Source organism: Arvicola amphibius, chromosome 1, assembly GCF_903992535.2.
Source record: "Arvicola amphibius chromosome 1, mArvAmp1.2, whole genome shotgun sequence".
Taxonomy (NCBI): Eukaryota; Metazoa; Chordata; class Mammalia; order Rodentia; family Cricetidae; genus Arvicola; species Arvicola amphibius.
Genome location: NC_052047.1, coordinates 159307701 through 159330184, shown reverse-complemented (window position 1 = coordinate 159330184; position 22484 = coordinate 159307701). Strand labels below are relative to the sequence as shown.

Here is a 22484-nt window from a genome sequence, read left to right as displayed (position 1 = left end):
AAATCTACCAGTCGGTGGTCGTTGAAATTTACATGACTTTTAGATAATTTTTTAAATTTATGTATACGTTTGTGTGTGCCCGTATGTGTGAGTTTATGTGTCCCACATGCAGACAGGTGTCTTTAGAGGCCAAATAAGGACATCAGATCCCCTGGTACTGGAGTTATAGGCATAGGATGCTAGAAACCTAACCTGGGTCCCCTTTACAGGTTTTGACAGTTAAGAGCATGATGTGGAGTTCTTTCTATGCTTATGTTTTCAGTTCAGGTGGATTAATATCTAGAAAAGAAATGGCTGGGCTCATTTGTGTAGAGTGCTCTTTGAACTTCATTGGAACTCTGACGCTGCTTTCCAGAGTCTGGGTGCCATTTGTCATTCCCACCCCCCGGTATGAGAGACTGGTCACTCTGCACACTCAGCACTTAGCTATCAGTCTTGTGGACAGTCTTAACCTAGACTTCTGTTCCCTCGATGGCTAGCTAGCCCTTCCAGTTCACTGCATGGCTAGACCCTGGCCTGCCTCTTTGTTATGGAACTGTGATGCTCTCTATGGATCTGGCCATTGGTGATACCCAAGATGAAGACAGTTAGTATGTAAACACGGATACTGATAGATATCGACTACTAATCATGCTTTTGGCATATTTTTGATTAATGCACACACCAAAAAAATGTTATTTTTTTTTTCAGGCTGTTTGATCATTCCATGGAAGGGTTTAAGAACTGGGAGTTCATGACCATTCATTGCTGGGGAGAACGGGCTGCTGGTGACTGGATCCTTGAAGTTTATGATACTCCATCTCAGCTGAGGAACTTCAAGACTCCAGGTGGGAAATCATTTCAGATCCATTCGTGTTGTAGAAGGAAATGGTGGACTCGATTTGAGCCAAAGAATGTTCTGCACTTGCGCTACCAGATTGGCTTGGTCATAACAACAGTCTGACACTGTTACCTCGTAAAGAAAAAAGGGTCTGTTTACCTCACAGTTCCGGAGGCTCATTTAGCAGCCTACTCGCTCCAGAACTAATCCACCCCTACAGAATCCACTCACTCTGAGAGACCACCATGAATGTATCCATGGAGCTGGAGCCCCATAGCCTAACTACCTTCCAGTAGACCCCACCTCTTGAAGGTTTGACTCTCCAAGCTGCGCTGTGTATAGAACAGGCCCTCAGCACATCAACCCGTGAGGGATGTGTCACAACCATGTCCTGACAGAACTCCTGGAGCGGCGTCACCATTCTGTGCGAGAGTCGTTTCATACATACGTTGGGTTGTTTGTGCATCTTCAAGTCCTCAACAAAAATGGGATGATTTAATAACACGAAGCAAAGAGCAAACATTTTGGTATCAAGGAAACACAAATCCTGTAACACCTACATCTGACCCTCTTTTCTGTAGATTGTAAAAAGCTAAGCTTGTTCGCCTACAATGCTGTAAATTTCATTATAGGCACATTAATTCACAAGAAAAGAAAACCCTTTTAAATGTACAGTCTGGAGATTACCATATGGGATCCTTTCCAGCCCTCTAAGATTCCATAGCTGCAGGTCAGTTGACCCCCTTCATGCCAGTGTGTGTATGCATCATATAATAAAGGGATGCACAGACAGGGGGAGCATTCATTGCCCACGATAGAACACTGGGCAGTATCTGACTCAGAAATGAATCAAGTTGCTAGTAAGCATGCAGCTCCCAACCTGTCCACAGACCCCTCTTCAGCTGTCATTAATGCCTTCCCTGGTGCTCTGTCCATTTGCAGAAGGGCCAGACCTGAGAGACACTTCAGGACTTACAGCCATGTTCTAACTAAGAACATGACCACTGAGATATTCCATGACTGTAACTCACTTCCACTGAGCTGCATTAAGCAGAGGTGCTCAGGAGAAGTTGGGGTAAAGCTCAGGTTCACCCCCGCTTTGCCTGCCTGTCAAGGAAGTGGGAGATATCCATTTGGACCATTATGCTTTGAGTATCTTGACCCTCGACTGTTCCATGTATGCTCTATATTGCCATGTAGGATCTAAGGCCCTATAAATAGAGAGGTCGAACCCTATGGTGCATCCAGGTGGAGGCTTGAGAGATGGCTTAGCAGTTAAGAGTGCCACTGCACAATCTTAAGGACCAAACTTCAGAGGCCAGCACACACCTAACAAGCTGGGTATCCTGGCATCTACATACCTGTAACCCCAGGAACAAGCCTGTAGCCCCAACTCTGAGAAAGAGCAGAGACAAGAAGTCATCAAATAAATCACCTATGCCTAGTGGCCATTTGCTTCTCCCCAGTGCTTATTATGCATGCTGCTTAAAATGCTCACACCAGCAGCCTTCAGCTTGTGAAAAGTACAGCAGTTAACAGAGAAAAGGTAGCCAAGAGCAAACTACATACAAACCCACACTATACCAGCTCAACACATAGGTTCTACAACCTGAGTGCATAACTTCTCAGCTTCTGTGGTTCTGAACTGGAAAGTCTTGGAGGTGGAGCTGGCCCGGTGGCTCAGTAAGCAAAGGCACTGGTTATCAAGACTGACCGCTTAAACTGAATCCCCAGAACCGCCATGGTAAAAAAAGAACTGTCTCCCAAAAAGTATCCTTTGACCTCCACACATGCCCATATACGTTCTTAATTAGTGAAATAAAGATATTTTTGTTTTTGAAAGATTATTTGACTTAAAAACCACATAAATAAAATGCCTTCAGAATAATCTTACTTTTATTATTTTTTCCAGGTAGGTGGAAAATAGTCCATTCTTCCTGAGATATGGTACCTACAATAGACCCCCCCCCAGAAAAATCCACCCATGTCTAGCTTGATGAACCACTGACTTGTTAGGGTCACACCGTGAGTGAGGGGTTCCCTATAGCCCACACTATCTAGGAAAAGGTTCTGCAATGATGTAGTTTATTATCCATGGCCATGGATTTATGAGTCAGTGCCGTCTTGAAGACCTGAATCTTTTAGTTAACTTTAGTTCATTTACATTTAAATAGCCAAGCATATCTAATGACTGCACATCAGACATTTTTAGAATCATCTAAATACACATACTGAACAACTGATTATGGGATTAGGTGGCAAAAAGAATTGTTTTTTCTTATTAACACATCAGACACCACCAAAAACATCTCAAACGCTGAGGTAAGACCTTTGTACCCCAAGCAATGAAGTCTTCCCTAGACAGCTAGTAATCTCTTAAATATTCATAATTTGCGGTTCATTCCTTGATCCCACTATAGGAAGGATGTTTATTTCCCAGTTTCCCTGCTGTAGGTACACAGTGAGTGTGTAGCGTGTGAAGTGGGAAATACTTAGTTCTGTAGATGCTAGGACTGTGCACTTCTCCCCCTTGCATCAGGTATGGTTCCTGTTGGCCTTGCCGCTCCTCCACTCTGGCTCTTTCTTGTTGAGAAGGACTAACGTAAAGAAGTTAAGTGACTATCTGAGATTATCTGCTCATACTCTGTGTTTGTTCCTGTTTCTCAAGGTAAATTGAAAGAATGGTCCTTGGTCCTCTATGGCACATCTGTACAGCCCTACTCCCCAACCAATGAGTTTCCCAAAGTAGAGCGCTTCCGCTACAGCCGAGTGGAAGATCCCACGGACGACTATGGGGCTGAAGATTATGCAGGTGAGTTGGACATAGGAAAGCTCAGGCATGTTCCTGGCATGTGGAATGACATGCTGGAATAGATGTAGTGGAATATGCTTCAAAGATGTGGTATGATATATATTCTATTCAGCATCTATCCCATAGCCTGGAATATTTTCCTCCTCAAATATTTGTGTGTGCATTAGTTTTTAAATGTTTATAGCTTTGGTTGCTCGTAAAACTGAACATGCTTTCGCTGTAGTTTTCAAGATTAACTGTTGCATTGGTTTGCCCAGTTTCTATTCAAGGTGCTGGCCATTCCCTTCTCTGCCTCTAAGAACTCAGTAAGCTACTGCCTCCCACATTGTCTCATGGCTCCTGAAAAGAGCCTCGGCTGTCCTTTTCCAAAGTGACTTTTATTATGCAGTTTCACAGAAATTACTAATAGAGGACATGCCTTATACTTCAGATAGAATATTTTTATCACTGTTATTTTCAGAAATTTTACCCTTTAATATCAGCAAAATATCCACATGCTTTGTCTTGGTAATCATTTTATGTTTCTCCAGTTGGCTGTTTCCATCTGGATGGGTTTGGTTTGGTGTACACAGGGCAGATTGAAACTGACTTTATTTTCCAAACAAATGTACATCATTGGCTGAGCAGTTGCCCCTTTTACCAACTCTGATGCTTTCTTTACAACAGTTTATTGAGTTCTTATATCAAGGTCTCTGCTAATCCACTAGTTCTGAGTCGTCAACATAATAATTTGTAAACCAAAATCACCTGCTCTAGCATCTTTTCTCAATTTTAGTTTTATTACTTTTTTTCCTTTCTCATTCTTTCCCCCCCCCATCCTACTTTGTTTTCTATTACTGTGTAGAATGAAAAGCAATGTGGAAATGAAAGGCTTTATTTTAGCTTGTACTTTATAGTTCACTTAGAAGGGAAGCCAGGGCAGGAACCGAAGCAGAGGCCACCGAGGAAGGATCCTTTTCAGGCTTGCTTTCCTTGGCTTTCTTAGTTTGTTTCCTTATACACCCCATGCCCACCAGCCCAAGGATGGCACATCCCACCCTGGCCTGCCCCCCACACACACATCGGTCAAGAAATGCTATATGACATACCCAGAGACCAATCAGATAGAAAACAGTTCCCTAACTGAGGTCTTTCTTCCTGGATAACGCTGCATGTATCAAGTTCACAAAATCAAACAGAACCACTAACTTCTCCTTCCCCTTCTCACCTTTCTTCTCCTGTGCTGGGGGCCTGGCGTGCTGTGAGCACATACCCTACCTTCAACCCTTGTAGTCTATTTTAATATTTGTCAAACATCTACTTCCAGTTGTTATAAAGATCGCCGTCCCCCTGGTCTTCAGATGAACTATTAAATGACGAAAGTCACATTTGAGTTTCCCACTTGAACTTAATTGGGATTTACATGCAGTCCCATGGGAAAAATTGTTTTTGTATTAGTCTTCCATTTTACTGGAATCATTTAGCCTCCTATAATTTTCTTCTTATTGTTACACCCTGTTGTTTTTGGTCTCATTGTCATGGGAAATAGCCCATACTGTTCCACTATGTATACAGTATTTAGGAAGCTTATTACCCCACTGTGTCTTTGTCTTTTAACTAAACATGTTGTCCACTTTTCTATTTGGTTTGTATGTTTTAAAGTCAATTTTCTAAACTTTTTTTTTTTTTCAAGTTTTTTTTTATTTTTTATATTTAAAAATTTCCATCTCCTTCCCTCCTCCTCCCCCCTCCCTCCCCTCCTCCTCCCCCTTCCCTCCCCTTCTTTTCCCCCTTCCCTCCCCTCCCCTCCACGCATACCTCCCATCCCTCCCTCTCAAGGCCAAGGAGCCATCAGGGTTCCCCACTCTATGCTAAGACCAAGGTCCTCCCAACTCCCCCCAGGTCCAGGAAGGTGATCAACCAAGCTGAGAAGGCTCCCACAGAGCCCGTCCATGCAGAAGAATCAGAGCCCAGAGCCATTGTCCTTTGCTTCTCAGTCAGCCCCCGCTGTTGGCCACATTCAGAGAGACGGGTTTGGTCGCATGATCCATCAGTCCCATTCCAACTGGAGTTGGTGATCTCCCATTAGTTCTGTCCCACCGTCTCCATGAGTGAACGCACCCCTCTCGTTCCTGACTTTCTCCCTCATGTTCTCGCTCCTTCTGCTCCTCATCAGGACCTTGGGAGCTCAGTCCAGTGCTCCAATGTGGGGCTTAGTCATTTTCTTCATCTGTCGCCAGATGGAGGTTCCCTCACGGTCCTGACTTTCTTTCTCATGTTCTCTCTCCTTCTGCTCCTCATCAGGACCTTGGGAGCTCAGTCCGGTGCTCCAATGTGGGGCTCTGTCATTTTCTTCATCTATCGTCAGGTGGAGGTTCTATGGTGATATGCAAGAAATTCATCAGTATGGCTATAGGAACTGGCCTTTTCAGGCTCCCTCTCCTCAGCTGCCCAAGGAACTAACTGGGGGCGTCTCCCTGAAAACCTGGGAACCCCTCTAGGGTCAAGTCTCTTGACAACCCTCAGGTAGCTCCTTAAATTAAGATATATGCTTCCCTGCTCCCGTATCCACCCTTCCTATATCCCAAGCACCCCATTCCTCCGAGCTCCCCCCATTCTCCCCTTCACAGTTTTCTCTCCCCATCTTCCCTTGGCCCAGTCTTGCCCAACCCTCAAGTTCCCAATTTTGCCTGGCGATCGTGTCTACTTCCAATATCCAGGAGGATTACTATATCTTTTTTTGGGAGTTCACCTTCTTATTATCTTCTCAAGGATCCCAAATTTATAGGCTCGATGTTCTTTAATTATGGCTAGAAACCGATTATGAGTGAGTACATCCCATGTTCATCTTTTTGGGTCTGGGTTACCTCACTCAGAATAGTGTTTTCTATTTCCATCCATTTGCCTGCAAAATTCAAGATGTCATTGTTTTTTACCGCTGAGTAGTATTCTAGCATGTATATATTCCACAGTTTCTTCATCCATTCTTCCACTGAAGGGCATCTAGGTTGTTTCCAGGATCTGGCTATTACAAATTTTTAACTTTTATTTCTGAATACTGTCTTGTTGCATTGGCAACCAGTTCTAGGGGCACCCTGCTCTTGCCAAATATGATACATAGCATTAATAGAAAAGTATTTATGCATAGAAATGTGCTGAATTTTTAAACAAAGATGTTTTGTTCTTATAGTTCAGAAATTTTCTCTTGATGCTGACGTAAATATTTTATCAAAATATCTTAACTGTGCACTGGGTTCTTTTATTGTAAGTAGGTAGTATCCTGGGGTCAATAACATGCTTGGAAGATCAAGACCAAATGAGCTAACCAGAGTGAGGTTCTGTCAGCTTTTGTCTCATCTTGTTTTTGCTTTGAGCTTGTCATGTTACTGTTTATATTATAACTAGAAACCATTTTATCTTCTATGACAGGAGAAAGGGTATCCAACATCATAAATGGAACACAATACTAAATAAGCTTTTATTCTTTCTTGCATCCCAATTTTAACAAATTTAGATTCCGATTTGGTAATGTTAAAATTCGGAGCAGAATTACACATCCTTTCCCCTTTGCTGATTACATTTCTAAAGCATTGGTGTTGGCACTTGTAAGAGAACAAAGTCAATTTTCTGTCACCCTTCTCCTGAAATTCACAATGTTGTATTGTATCTGAAGCAATTTAAGACTGCAAAAGAAAGAACATAGCACGTGAGCCTGCCATACGTAGACCCTTGGCACACATCACAAATACATATTTGTGGGATTTTTAAACTTATAAAAATAGCATCTAGTGAAAATTTAGAGCTAACTATGTTTATCTTTCTGTGTCTCTGTCTCTTTCTCATGTGTGTGTGTGTGTGTGTGTGTGTGTGTGTGTGTGTATGTATGTGTGTAAAACCTTCACTAGAGGCCAGTCTTACTAGAGGCCCAGGTGACTGCTTCACTGACTATCAGAGATTCTGATACATACAGCTGCCTTACCTCACACCACACAGCCACCCTTCCCCTGGTGCACAGAGCTAGATGACTGGACTCTCCCAAGTTGTACTAGCTGTGAAATTTAATTTGGAAATCAATTTAAGACTCTTGGGGAAAGAGAAATAAACAGTGTTGTCAAATGACTCTTGGAATTTGTTAGTAATTCCTTCAAGCCCTCAGCATTTGAAAATCACTTATTCCATTCAGGCCACGAGGACATTTCAAATACATGATTCGCTTCCTTTAAACAGATCTGTACCAGACCTCTGCGTGTTTCTTGATCCCAGCTTTCCAAGTCATGTGATGCTGGGCAAGCCATTGCAACTCTTAGACAGTCAAGTCCTCATCAGCGACTAGCACCTCTCTTTCGAAGTTCTTCTTCCTAAGTTCTAGCATTTTATACTTGTGCACTGAGTAGTCACAGAGCCTAGTTCTCTAATGGCTAAAAGACACCTTGGGAGGTTTAGCAGTAAATCCCTTTGATTAAAGCAAGAAGAATTTAAGCACTTGTGATCCCCTTTACCTACATTTTGCATATTTCAGGAAATTATGTATTGGTCTTCAAAATCACAAGAATCTCTGGTGGGAAGGGGTTTGAAAACGATGAAGCCAAATATCATAAAAGTTGGAGACCAAGAAGAAAGGAGTAAACACTTACCTCAATTACCCATGCCACTAGAATGCTCAGTGTCAATCACAGCACAGCCCACCCCTCCAGCATGGTTTTTGCTTACTATGAATTTTTCCTCATGTAATAACAAAGAAGTGTAACACAAGAACTTGGGAACCTTCATCCTAGGTGTGGACTTCTTTAGTCTCATTTGCAGTTTTGAATTTATATGTCATCTCTTTTGTTGAGCTGCCCTTTGACCTTTGGTGGGACACAAACTTAAATCTTTCTGTGCTTTGTGATCCAAGACCAGGGGCTGATAAGTTTGTGCCATATGCCACAATGATATTTCATGATGGCTGTATTATTTCAGAGATACTCAGTGGCTGTAGTGACCTTACACCAGATACAAAACCTACTCTTGGTGTTAAGTAATAGTTTTTGTCAACTATCTAACTTCTCATTTTTCAATAAATACCATATGTTTTTCGCTATGCATAGTAATTCTGCTACAGTGGAACAGTTCTTATGAATTTCAAGTGCTTACTGTCTCTCCCAAAGCCCCAAGGCTACCATATGTCTTATAAATACCAGGCCATGCCTATAATTTTTATTCTTGTCTCTTCAGCAATTGAGGTTTGGCTTCAATCAACAGTTCAGTATTGAGATTATAGCTACATTGACCATTGTTCCTCCATCTTAAAGAAATTGTCACTACGTGATGGCAAGGGGCTAAAATATCTTATTCTATTCCAACGTCAAGACTAAACTGATTTACTATCATCATTTCCTCTTTCTAACTTCTAATCACTTTTTGAAAGGTCCTTGCGATGCTGAGTGCAGTGAGGTTGGCTGTGATGGGCCAGGTCCAGACCACTGCAATGACTGCTTGCACTACTACTACAAGCTGAAAAATAACACCAGGTAAGAGACAAGCCATGTTCCCACATGAACCCTAAAGCATGCCCCTTATTTCCCAGGCATTCCTGTGGGGCCAACCGCATAAAGTACGCATGGACAGGCTGTATTTCCTGGCTCCTCTACCAAGCTCTAAACACAGAAAGGATGTTTCTGCTGAGGCCCGTGACAGTCCTGTCATTCTCGTGGGTGAAAACCATACTGATTCACACAGTAAAAAATCAGGGTATTTAGTAGTCACTTTTCTTGTCGCTGTGACAGATCGCCAGACAGAAGCAGTTTAAGGGGGGAAAGGATTGCTTTGCTCACGGTGTGAGGAGATGTGGTCCATCCTGGCATAGAAAGCATGGGAGCTGGGTTAAAAGGAGCCAGTCTCATCGTGCCCATTGTGGGGGGTGAGAGCCAGAGCAATTCTGGTCAGTTCTGGTGCTTTTTTCCCTCTTTTTAATAATGTGAGGATCTTGTCTATATTCAGAGTGTATCTTCTCTCGTAGGTTAAACCCCTCTGTAAATACCTACACAGACACATCCATAGCTAATTCGAGATCTCTCCAGGTTGACAGTGCAGGTCAACACCTGGTTCAACTCAACACGACAGCATATCACTGTTAATAATAACATTCCACCTCCAATCCTCAAGAATCATAAACCTCTTATAATGTAAAGTACATCACATTCTTACATCTATAAGAATCCCCTTAATCTTAACAAACCTAACAGTAGTCTCTTTAGAATTTTTGCATACTTACTCTTAACTTCAATCCCTTATAAAACCAGGTTCCATATTTACAGTATATAATGACATGGAATACATATTCTATTTCAAAATTAAAGAATTGGGGTGTGGCAAAGAAAGGTCAGACCAAAGCAAGATCAAAACCCAGTAGAGCAAACATGGAATTCTGCGGCTCTGTGTCTGGTGTCTATGTCCCTTGGCACAAACTGAGCTCCAACAGTCTTGGCTATACCAACCTCTCCACTTCTGCCACCTGTAATAGTTTCCTTTCTCATAAAAAGGCTCCACGCATTGCCTATAGCTTTCTTTCATGACCATCCCATAGTCCTGGCATCTCTAACATCCTAGGGACTCCCTTACAGCTTAGGCCTTACCTTCCCAGCTTCATAATTCTCAGATCCCTCTTGTAGACAATCTAACCTTGCCTTACTCTGACTGCCCTCAGTGGCTTTCTAGAACCTTGATATAAGCCTCGATGACATTGTAACGCTTGCCCAGAAAGGCCAACAAGTTCTGGTGTGAGTGTGAAATGTAGCTCGACCTCCATTTTCCACACTTGTAGTGGCCTGTGTGCCTTGGCAGTTAAACATGATGCAAACGTGTCCCTAAGTCCGTTGTTCTCATCAGGGCATCATGTCAGCAGCATTGGCAGCTTAGCCTCCTCTCGCATGGATTTGCACCGCCCCTCCGCCCCTGTGTAAAAGCAGCAGTGTGCAGGGTCTCTTGCTAATGGCCCTTTTCATGTTGCTCCAGTAAGGAATTTAAGGACCAAGACCTCTCAAGCAATTACACCTCTGTCCTTAGTGATGGTTGGAAACTCCCTTCATCTGCTTCTCTCACCCAGACACATTGTTCACATCTTTTAACACCCGCTAACGTCCATCTGACTAAGAGTAGCGAGCACTAGCCACATCCCAGCATGGACATTAGGCTGCCTTAACTAGTTCCTTCAAATACCAGTTAAAACTTTCTAATTAAGCCAATGTTCAGTACCCAGGCAGAATGTTATGTAAATGACTCTCATGCAGGTTCCCATAGACCCCTTATTTTCCTCTGAAACCTCAGGACCTGGCCTCCAGTGCCTGCATTTCTCTCAGCATTCTGACTGGTAAATTGCTATGGGGGTGGCCCCATACGCTCTCCTTAGAGCATTTCAGGGCTTCAGTAACCTGAATTTCCAAATGCTTCCATATTCCTCTTACCGTCCTATATACTATGAGGTCAGGTTTATCACAGCAGAAAATACCACTCATAATACTAATTTTCTGTATTAGTTGCTTTCCTCTGGCTGGGACAAAATACCTGTCAAAAGAAAACCAGAGAACTGTTTGTTTGTTTTGTTTTGTTTTTTATTTTTCGAGACAGGGTTTCTCTGTAGCTTTGGATCCTGTCCTGGAACTAGCTCTTGTAGACCATGGTGCTACCTACATTTAGGGTGGATCTACAATTCAGTCTCTGGAAACCATGCTCATAGACATATCTACAGGTGTATCTCCTAGTCAAGTCAGGTTAATGCAGAATATATGACATTTATATGTACCTGCAAATGCTTACTTTTGGAGGCATGGTGAGTGAGATCGGCTGTGTACTTAGCATGCTGGTCCTCTCCTTTAGTTCTTTCTTTTATCAATTAGCAAGTATAGATTACATATATTTATGAACATTGTATCTTGTAGGATAACTAGAGCTATTTAATATCTATATTCTCAACATGCTTATAATTTTTATAATGAGAACATTCTAAATTGACCTTTTTTTAGCAGTTTTCAAGTATGCAACATGTTGCTATTAACCCTAGCCACCATGATGTAAAATATATCTGTTTAACTTAATCTTCCTGTCTGAAGTTCTGTGTCCTTTTTACTTTTTAGTCACTTAGTATTTGGTACACTGGTTATGTTTGTCCTTCCTGGACATGTCTGGGCTAGACATATACTTTCTGTTTACATTCCCTAACATACAACCATCCATGCTAGTCTGTGTTCTTACTTTACTCTTCCACTTTAGACTTTGAAATAGAGCCTGTGCCTCTTAGCCCCTGATTTCTGCCTAGCTATGCAAGTATCTCCCTGTTGATTCAAGCTACAGACTAATGCTTGCCCACACAAAGCACATCCAACCAACGTCATGTCCTTTCCAGCCCAGCCCACCTTCTCATTCACTTTCAGGTAAAACTGTATTCTGGGAACAGTGCTCAGACACCTAAGCAGACACAGCACAGCTCAGATTTCTGTTTAAATCCAAGCTAGAAGTTAAATACCTCAAGGAGGAAGGCTCTAAGCTGTCTCGGTGCTGGTGCTGTCTGTTGAACTAACCAAAATGTCTGTTACGTAATTTGTGCTCAATAAATATTTAAATAAGTAAGTAAAGTCTTGCTTTCAGTTATAGACAGTTAAGAAAGTTGGTTTTGTTTTTTTTTTTAAAGAAATTTTTGCTGAACAAAATTGTGTGTGTGTGTGTCCATTTAGATAAGAACACACCCCATCTACGTACATGTACACACAAGCCATATGACAGGCTTCACACAGAAGTGGACAGAACACCTTATTTTAATGAACTTTTCCATAAAGGAATGACTCATATTTGTTTTCCCTCTGATTCAACACAAGCTAGTCCTTGAGATTCAAACTGCAATTATCACTCCTCTTATAAAGGTAGACCGTGATTAGATGCTAGCAGACAACGAAATACCTGCTTAGTGGATGTAGTGCAGTCTAACTGCAATGCTCCTCTGACTTCCTGCCTGGGAGGAAGCTTTACCAGACAGATTTGGTCCTTTTGGTTTGGTGTGGGCATCCCACTTGAAAATTAACCTGCAGGCGGCAGGCGGCTGTCAGCTTTTCCACAAGAATGCTGAGGTCTGAGTACTGATGAGTATCCATTTCTTTTGCCATCCCACAATGCAGAATCTGTGTCTCCAGCTGCCCTCCTGGCCACTACCATGCTGACAAGAAGAGGTGCCGGAAGTGTGCGCCCAACTGTGAGTCCTGCTTCGGCAGCCACAGTGATCAGTGCCTATCCTGTAAATATGGCTACTTTCTGAATGAAGACACCAACAGCTGTGTTACTCAGTGCCCTGATGGGTCGTACCAGGATACCAGTGAGTTGCTTTCTAATATTTGGGTTTTGAAAAAGACAAGGTTTTTATTTGAGTAGCTCCATGCATGAGATCTGGACTTTGCTTAGCACCAAACAGAACCTAGCCAGTGCATCAAAGAGATACTTCAGAAGTATTGTGTAGAGGTGCCTGTAACTACCTGTAGCAAAGGACCCTCTCAGTCCCTCCCACCACAATGACTTACTGCTAGACTCAGAATGCTGGAGATATAACTGCAGCTGGAATTTATTAAAGCAGAAGGATGCAGAATCAACTCAGCAAAGAGAATTAGGAAAGTCTACAGGAATCTAGAACCATGCTTCTGAGAGTATGCACTCAACACATATTTAATCTCTCTCTCCCTCTCCCTCTCCCTCTCCCTCTCCCTCTCCCTCTCCCTCTCCCTCTCCCTCCCTCCCTCCCTCCCTCTCCCTCTCCCTCTCCCTCTCCCTCTCTCTCTCTCTCTCTCTCTCTCTCACACACACACACACATACACATGGTAATAATAAAAAAATAAAAAATAATTTTTTACAGAAGTGAAATTCTTTTTTCAAGAGTGGCCATTTCTCTATGTAGATCAGGCCCCCATTCCACCCTTGGGAGGAATAGGGATTATCCTGAGGTTCTTATTTGCCTCCAAATTTGGAACATGACATCCACCTTGATAGGGGAAGGAAAATTTAGAAGATAAGAAGAGTTGTAAGAGACCCACAGAAACACGCGGTATTTCTTAGGGAGCCTTGCACGTGTTAAGTGTGTGTTCCATCACTGAGCACCCAGAAGGCTATTCCTTTCTAACGAACCTGGGAATAGACTCTTGAGAAGCTGTTTGGTTACTTCAGCCACCGTATGGCATTGGTTCAAGTGGTCCCTGTGTCTCTCCTATTGAACCTATGTTCTTAATGTCACAGTATGGGGCTGCTAGAACACTACCAAGGGCTATGCATTTCTTACTGAAAGACACAGAATACCTAGTAGGTCCATATGGGAATCCATCTCCATGGAACCTCGATGAACATCAGCACTTAAAGAGCAGAGACAGAAGACTGTGAACAACACTGGGTGGGAGGGTGGACAGACAGATGGACAGACAGACAGATGTTATTATTACCCTCTGGCATAACAGAGCATGTACTCAATTTTCAGCAAAAATTTAGCAAAGCTAAAAGTAAAAATATGCCAGGTCACTATTTTTCGTAATAAAGCCATCATGTTTGCTGGGCTTTTGCAGTGTGGACCTGGGTTTGTAATTGAAGAAGAAAACTTATGGTGTATACTGGTGTATGCATTTAAACTAATTCACTTCGACAGAACATAGGTGTTATTGAAACAAAATCTTTTTTACATCCATGCCATGGCCCTGTTTGAGGTGACACATGAAATCTTCAGTGTCCATTCCCTTTTCTGCCACGCTCAGCAGATGGTCCTAAAAGCCTTGAGCAAGAAGGCCCAACACCCCATGTCCACAGCATCGCCTTCATCACTTAGCAATATTGCCCTCACTTCATGGAGGAGACTTCCTGTTGTCAAGCCAGGAAACCCTGCTTTGAAAAGAGAGCGGGAAGAAGTAAGAACTGTAAGGTTTTCAGCTAAGAGTTCCCACAGTCCGTCCACATCGTGCCACACGAGTGCCTGGTGCTGCCTGGGGGTAACAGTTCATGCCATCAGCTGCCTAAACTTCTCAATGCAGCCTTCCAGATGAGCCCATAGGCTGGAGAGGGCACATGAGTCTACACTGGAACGTCTCCATTCCCTGTGGGATGCGGTTGACTGATGTACACCTGTGCTTCCTTGCTTTTCAACAGAGAAGAACATTTGTGAGAACTGCAGGGAGAACTGTAAGACGTGCACCGGACTCCACAACTGCACAGAGTGCAAGGGCGGGTTAAGGTAAGAGGCTGAGGTCAACGTGAGACCCCGCCGTTGGGGAACCATGCCCATTGAGGCAGACGGAAACCGTGAGAGTCGGCATGGAAACCATTCTCTTCCGTCTGCCCTAGGCTTGACCCTTTCTACAATTAGATGGGAAGAAATGGGATGCTATCTTGGCTAAGGAAGGATTATATACCAAGTAAATTCTCTGTAAAGAAGAAGAAGATTTGGGCCGGGCGGTGGTGGCGCACGCCTTTAATCCCAGCACTCAGGAGGCAGAGGCAGGCGGATCTCTGAGTTCGAGGCCAGCCTGGTCTACAAGAGCTAGTTCCAGGACAGGCTCTAGAAACTACAGGGAAACCCTGTCTCGAAAAAACCAAAAAAAAAAAAAGAAGAAGAAGAAGAAGATTTGGTGGCCAGAGAGATGGCTCAGCAGTAAAAAACATTTGCTATTCTTGCAGCTGACCTGGGGATCGAGCCCCAGCCCCTACATGATAGCTCACAACCATCTGTAGCTCCAGTTCCAGGAGATCCAGTGCCCTCTTTTGATCTCCACAGGCACAAGGCAGCCATGTAGTTCACATGCATGCATGGAGTTGAAACAAACACACAAAATAAATAAATGTAAAAAAAATAAAAATTGTAAAAGAAAGATGGCTCGGATAAAAGTAAAATGACCACTTGAGAAGCATCCCTTATCCATTTTGACTTGCATTGTGCTAGTCAAGAACGACTGGGCAGATAGTGCCAGTAAATACCCTTTAATCTGCCTGATTCAATTCTCAGTGGTGGAAAGTTATTCTCTTATCTTTATTCTTTCTCTCCACACACCCAGCCATTCTCTTATCTCAGGTACCTCAGGTTCAGTTCCATTAGACTATCTGCGGTGTGCACACAGATTTAACACCAGGAGGTGTTTTCCTCCAGTTGATGATTTGCTCGTGGCCAAAGCTGCTATTTGGTAGACCGTAAGAGAGCAATCTGCAGCACAAACGATTGTGAAGCCTCTGTCCTGAGGACAAGATCAGCCGCTTTTATGCTGAGTCCTGTGTGGGGCTCTGGCTTTGTATGGAGGTGGCGCTCGACAGTGGATTCCTTTAGGTAGTGGCAGAGTATTTCACTCCTTCCATCTGTGATGCAAAGTGAAGGCACATACTGTAGGCAGTTACCAGGCTGGTACCCCAGACACTCATCAGTGTGGGGACATAACTTGCACCTATCCAGTTTCCATAAATGCTCTTAGTTACCTAGAGCCTTGCTTCTCGGTACTTGATAATCTTGATAAATACAAGTCCACTCAACTGCCTGATTCTTCCTTTTTAATTTTTATGTTATGCATATGTATTTTTCCCATATGTATGTTTGTGCACCATGTATGTGTCTGGTGTCTATGGAGGTCAGAAAAGGGCATCAGATCCCCTGAGCCTGAGTTAGAGACAGTGGTGAGCTGCCAAGTGGATGCTGGGAATCAAACTTGGGTTTTCTGGAAGAAGAGCCAGTGCTTGTACCAACTGAGCCATCTCTCCTGTCCCCCACTTAATTCTTCATAAAGGAACAGGGAAATGGTGCGATAGAAACCCTCTTCGGCCATTTATTAATTGTGATTTCGGGCAAGTCACTTAACCGCTGCTGCCTTCCACTGTTCTTATTATAAAGTGGTGAAAGTAGCCTCGACTTTGCAAAGTCTGATGGCGTTTATGAACTGCGTACATCTGGTACATAATTAGTTCTTTATTTTTTTTCTCAGCGAACAGTTTATGGAGTAAGTTAAAGCAGAACGCACAGCAGAAATGGGAGGGCCATGTATGGAATTGTAAATGTGCCCGTAGCTGTATTAAACGGGGTGAAAAACTATAAGGGAAATGATTTCAATAAAATACTTCATTTAGCCCAGTATATCCAAATATTATCGTTACAACATGTGGCCAACGTAAAAGAAAACTATTTGTGAGCTACTCCTCATCCTTTATTGTCTTATTAAGTCTCTGGAGTCTGGCATATAAGTTCCTAACATATGCCTAAGACTTAGTAATGTTTATGGGAAATATCTGTATTAAGATGCTTTTAAATCTAATTGAAAGAGCAAATTTTATGAAGCCACTGTATTCCAAATGTGCTGAGAAGTCTGCAATAACTGAATCTAATATAGCTTTTTTTTCAAACATAGATATAAATTAATAAAAACTGAATGGAAATTTAAAATTCATTTCCCACCTCAAGGGCTCAGTAGCTGAGTGGCTAGCCTGGACCTGAACTAGCCGGTTTATGCAAGAAGGAATGGAGGCATCCCTGAACTGGCCTGGCCCTGACCTGAGCTAGTCCGTTTATTCCAGGAGTGGAGGCAGCCCTGAACTGGGCCGGTGGGCCTCAGATGACCATATTTTGGGAGCAGCTGACCACTCAGGGTTCAGTGACTGCTCTTTGTGGCCCGCCCCTTCCATCATCAGTTCCGACACAGTGCAGCCTCTGTCTCCTCCTGAATGGAAGCCAACCTCAGAGCGCTGCCCTTTCATAGAGAGCCAAGGCATCTTTTCCAAAACTGTGGTACTTTATTTCGAGTGGTCCTTATTTCATTCCACAAAAAGGATCCATTTGATGCAAATATGCTTTTCTGTAGAGCTGGAGGAAGAGTGAGAACTTGGTTGGCAACAGGCCAACAGGCCCTGAGACTGACAGGTACTTTAGGTGAAGCTGCCCTTTGTCACATCGAGGCTCCTTCCTAGGCTCTTCTGGGCTGACCATGTGATCTCAGAAGACCTGTGAAGTAGCTAAGAACAAGGACAAAAAAAATGCCCTTGCCTAAAGTCCAAAAAGAAAATAATTAAAGTGCTAACAGGAGTATTTTTGATTCTTTTCTTCAGCTGCTATATTTTTGGACTTTCCCAGTTTCTTGAATGAGCAGAGGGTGAAGTAAAATTCAGTTTTCAAAATTAATATAACCCATATACAAAGCAGCCACGTAGGATATAAACTGGAGCAATACAGAATATTAGAAAGTAGAAACCATTTGACCATATTCCATAATTCCACATTGTCCAATAGAATTAATTTGATAACAAAGATTACACCCACTCTATTTCAATTTCCATTCAGTGATTCTTATATGAAATAATATACATTCTCTTTATATTTTTAAGTTTAATTGATGTGGGATGTAAAGCAGGCCAGCACCTCATCACTACATTTAATATTCAAGCTGTAAGCTTGGTACCGTGCCATGCACCTGTCATCCCAGAGGCCAGAAGGTCATTCTCAGTTACATAGCTAATGAATTCAAGGCCAGGCTAGGCTGCATGAGAGCCTGTCTCAAAAATTAATTAATTAGTTTGATAATTGATTAAACTTTAGGCTATGAGCAATGTCATAGCTGACAGAAATTTAAAAGAAGAAAATGTTTACATTTTCATTTTATATTTTAGAAACTTAGATATGTCTCATAATCGTAGCTATTTCATTAATGTTGTAGAGATACCTCCAGGAAAAACTAAACACTAATACAACCAAAGAAAGTCAAGATGTCTGCAAAGTTGTGTTTTGCTGATTGCTCATCAGAGTGACTGAAGTGACTGAGCCAACAAAAGGTGGCAAAGCTGTAATAAGATGTTGCACCCAGTCAGAGTTTTTGTTGTTCTTTATGGGTTCGAGCGTTTTGCCTGTACCACATGCACACCTACCCACAGAGGCAAGAAGAAGTTATCAGAAGAGTTATAAGTGGTCATATGGGCACTTGGGAACCCAAACCGATTCCTCTGCGAGAGCCATTGCTCTAAACCACGGAGCCGTCTTTCCAGCCCCTTGCCAATACTTTTGAAGACTCTGTTAGATACTGAGTAAGGTTGAAATATGCCGGGTTATAGCACAGAGTCAAGAGAATGTCCCCTAGGCTTAGCAGCACACGTGCACACTGCAGATGTTCTAACAAGTGCCAAGAAAGGTCTAGCGTCATTTTCTTTGTCTGGCAGCTCTCTGGTCTCGGAGCAGAGATTGTATCTGTTACATATGGAGTCTTGTGTGTCGTTGTCACTTGGTCATAGGTCAACATTCTGTTTATGGGTTGTCTCTGTTTCTCACAGTCTTCAGGGATCCCGCTGTTCTGTCACCTGCGAGGATGGACAGTTCTTCAATGGCCACGATTGCCAGCCCTGTCACCGTTTCTGTGCTGCCTGTGCCGGTACCCGTCTCCTACTTCCCCCCTTATTTTCCTACTTGTGGCTTTGGGTTTTATTTGGCCCTGGCCATCTTTCGTGTAACACTCAATATGTTTCAAGTGAGTGTAGAAGGCCACATGTCTCCTGATAATTGTGCACCAGTTCTTACAAAAAGCCAATCTTTGGCACCTTGTCCTCATGGGGAAACTTAAATATCACAGTGGCATCTTCTGCTTGGAGGAACAGGAGTTCTTGGCAAATAGACTGAATTAAAAACACAAGAGTCCCTCCAAGCCTCACTGAGGAAAGTAAGAAAGGGGACTATAACATCATGACTTAAGATGGTGGTAGATGGGTGTGGTTTCCACAGACTTCTATGGAATTCCATACTTAAGCCTCTTCTGAGACTTTTTGATTTTTCTTTCCTGTTTCTTGCATGTGTCTTGCACTGAAGGGGCCGGAGCAGATGGGTGCATTAACTGCACTGAGGGTTACTTCATGGAAGAGGGAAGATGTGTACAGAGCTGCAGTGTGAGTTATTATTTGGACCATAATTCAGATAGCGGATACAAATCTTGCAAGAGGTAAGTCCGTCTGCCCTGACCCTAGACTTGATATCCTTGTAGGACTGCCTTCCCACGTGATGAGAAAACCGAGACTTTGTAATGATAAAGTACAGTTCAGTCACTTGCCTTTGGACACAGGCTTACAGAGTTGGTTCTTTTGCCTGGTGTTTTTAATTCTTCAGGACCACTGTTAACGTTTTGTGTGTGTGTGTGTGTGTGTGTGTGTGTGTGTGTGTGTGGTAGGTGCCTGGAGGCCAGAGGTCAGCATCCAGTGTCTACCTCAACTGACCTTTTATTTTTTGAGATAATATCACTCACCAGTTTGACCAGATGGTCAAGCACAAGCCCCCAGGACCTATGTCCCTTCCCAGTGCTAGGATTCTAGAGGCACAACCCCACACCTGCATTTTGACATGGGTGCTGGGGATCTGAACCTTACCAAATTAGACATATCCACAACCCCCGTTCCCCCTCACACATACCCTAGAGCTTTTAAAATAACACTTCTGTGTCTGAGACATGCTTTGTCCCCTTGGGCACCAGTTTCTACGGGCCATGTTTCCTCTAATGTGATCAAACCTATAAGGAAAGGGCTTTTTGTTATCTTCAAAGGAAGAATTAGTTTTAAATCATTAAGAGCTTGAGGGTAAAAGTACCTTCCCCCATGCAGTTGAAGAAGAGATTTAATAAGTTGTGCGTTTTGCCCATAGATGCGATAACAGCTGTTTGACATGCAGTGGCCCGGGTTTCAAGAACTGTTCCAGCTGCCCCAGTGGATATCTTTTAGACTTGGGAGTGTGTCAGATGGGAGCCATCTGCAAGGATGGTGAGTACAGCTAGCTACGGGATTCGATCTGTGAACTCTCCACTTTACAGGCTAACGTATTTCTGTTTCAATAGAGAACCTAATAAGCATGTTTTTTAACAGGATATGCTCAGTATCTTATTGCCATTTACTCACCTTGAATGTACACGCTTACTGGGTCCTGTTGCTTTGTATTATTTTGTTATTGTTTAAAGACAGACTCTTACTCTATGACTGAGGCTGACCTCAAACTCATGATCCTGTTGCGTCAGCCCCTAGGACTGTAAGCATGTGCCACCACACCTCCACTTTGTTTCTCTTTATTTTTCTTTTTTTTAATTTTGGGAAGAAATAAATCACCTGCAATCCCAAGATGTTTCCAGTTAGCTGTTTTAATTAATAAACGATTTTTCAAGGCAGCTTTCCCTTCCTAGAAATACTGAACATATGTTGGAGATTGCCTTTGTACTCCAACCTACACGTGTGCTTAGCCTTCCCCACTCTCAAAACCCCACAGCACAGGGTTAGATCTGCCATAGCTCATGGGCCTCCAGTGCCACATCATAGTCATCCAAGTCCATAGCTTTCATTAGCATGCGTTTGGGCACCAAGCATTCATTGTGTTGAGCAAGCGTACATGGCACATGCCTACCATTATCACATCACACAAGACAGTTTAACTACCCCCAGAATCTCTGTGTACTTCCCCTCATCATCCTGCCCTCCCTGAAACTCCTGGAAATCTCTTGACTTTTTTATGCTATCTCCATAGAGTCTTTCTTTGCAAAACATCTTATTTTTATGATGTATGTAGCCTTTTCTGGTTGGTTGGATTTTTAATTGTTTCCTTCCAGTTTTTTGTGACATGGAACTTTTCCAGATTTTTTTTGACGCCTCGTACATAGAGCCTTATACCCTCTCTTGAGCAGTAAACATTTTGCATCAATAGCTCCTAAATCCTGTGTTTTATAAATTGTTGGACATTGTATTTAATCCTGAAAATATTCCCTAACATTTTCCACTCTCTGGTTATTTGGATTTTTCATTACTTTGATATTTGAATCCTAATCGAATGATATCAAAGTGTTTCATGAGGTATGTAAGGCTAGGAACTAATCCAGTCTTCCAGCAGAAAACCCAAGATGCAACGCCGGAAAGTGGCAAACGAACCCTAGAACTCAAGGCTTCCAAGTGTTGGGCCAGTCTTCTTTTCTTGCCATTAATGGTTTTTGTCCAAAACGCTGGGACCCACATCATCCCCAAAGATTCTGATTGGCTGTGCAGGATAGAGTATGACATGGATATTTTCAGAAACTTTTACATGTTTCTGATTTGCAACCTGGTCTAAGGAGCCATTTCCCTACCATCTTGGCAACTGCCAGGCTCAGTCGTTTCTCTGGACTTACTGACTCCACCTGTCAATTCAGCATAGTTCAATTATTCCAATACCAACATTACTGAATTTTGATTTTCCATATAATAATTCATGCCTAAACATTGTACCTAAACTTTTTACATATCTCAGTAGGGAAATCAATCATATTTGATCTATCATTCAACATGTCTTTGGAGACTACATTTAGAATAGTCTTGGTCACAAGCCTACAGCCCTAGGGAAAAGCAGCCAGCACTGTGCCTGGCAGGGCATGGACTTAGGAGTCTGTATGCTGTATTCAGATCGCCACTCCAGACCTGGGGCTTCTTTTCCTGCCTCACAAAGTGAGGGAGAAGACACTCCTGACCCTGTGTGGTTATCCCGCAGCTCACTATTAGGAACCTCTAAAGGACATGGCAGGACACACACGAGGACACCCATACAAGGACATTTGTGCTTTTGCTTCCTCGAAGCATCTGGGAAGCTGCAATCTTCATCGTGTGTCTGATGGACAGGTGGTGTAGCAGGCTCAGCCCACCCCACTCTGCTTCTAGGTCCTCCAGGGCTAATTCTCAGTTTACCACTCTAGGGAAAGAAACCTAAAGTGGGGGCACCAGGGCTGTCTAAGCATCGGCTTTCATTTGCCAGCACGTGCCTTCCTGCCTGACTGCAAAAACATGGCTCCTTTATACAGGAATACAACCAGTCCTTTCTTTTTCAAGTCAGTACACAGGTTCCTGAGGAAGACCTAAGTGATTGACAGGCACAG

The 22484-nt window shown here is 42.9% G+C and overlaps 1 protein-coding gene across 1 annotated transcript in view; it reads left to right on the top strand.

Moving 5' to 3' along the window:
- Pcsk5 (proprotein convertase subtilisin/kexin type 5) overlaps nucleotides 1–22484 on the top strand; it is a 418647-nt gene that overhangs the window by 272146 nt on the left and 124017 nt on the right. The window contains 8 exon segments of the mRNA XM_038321071.1: nucleotides 691–827; nucleotides 3489–3632; nucleotides 9019–9121; nucleotides 12758–12951; nucleotides 14755–14839; nucleotides 18895–18992; nucleotides 19424–19553; nucleotides 20246–20361. Of these exon segments, the coding sequence (XP_038176999.1) occupies nucleotides 691–827; nucleotides 3489–3632; nucleotides 9019–9121; nucleotides 12758–12951; nucleotides 14755–14839; nucleotides 18895–18992; nucleotides 19424–19553; nucleotides 20246–20361 (1007 nt within the window).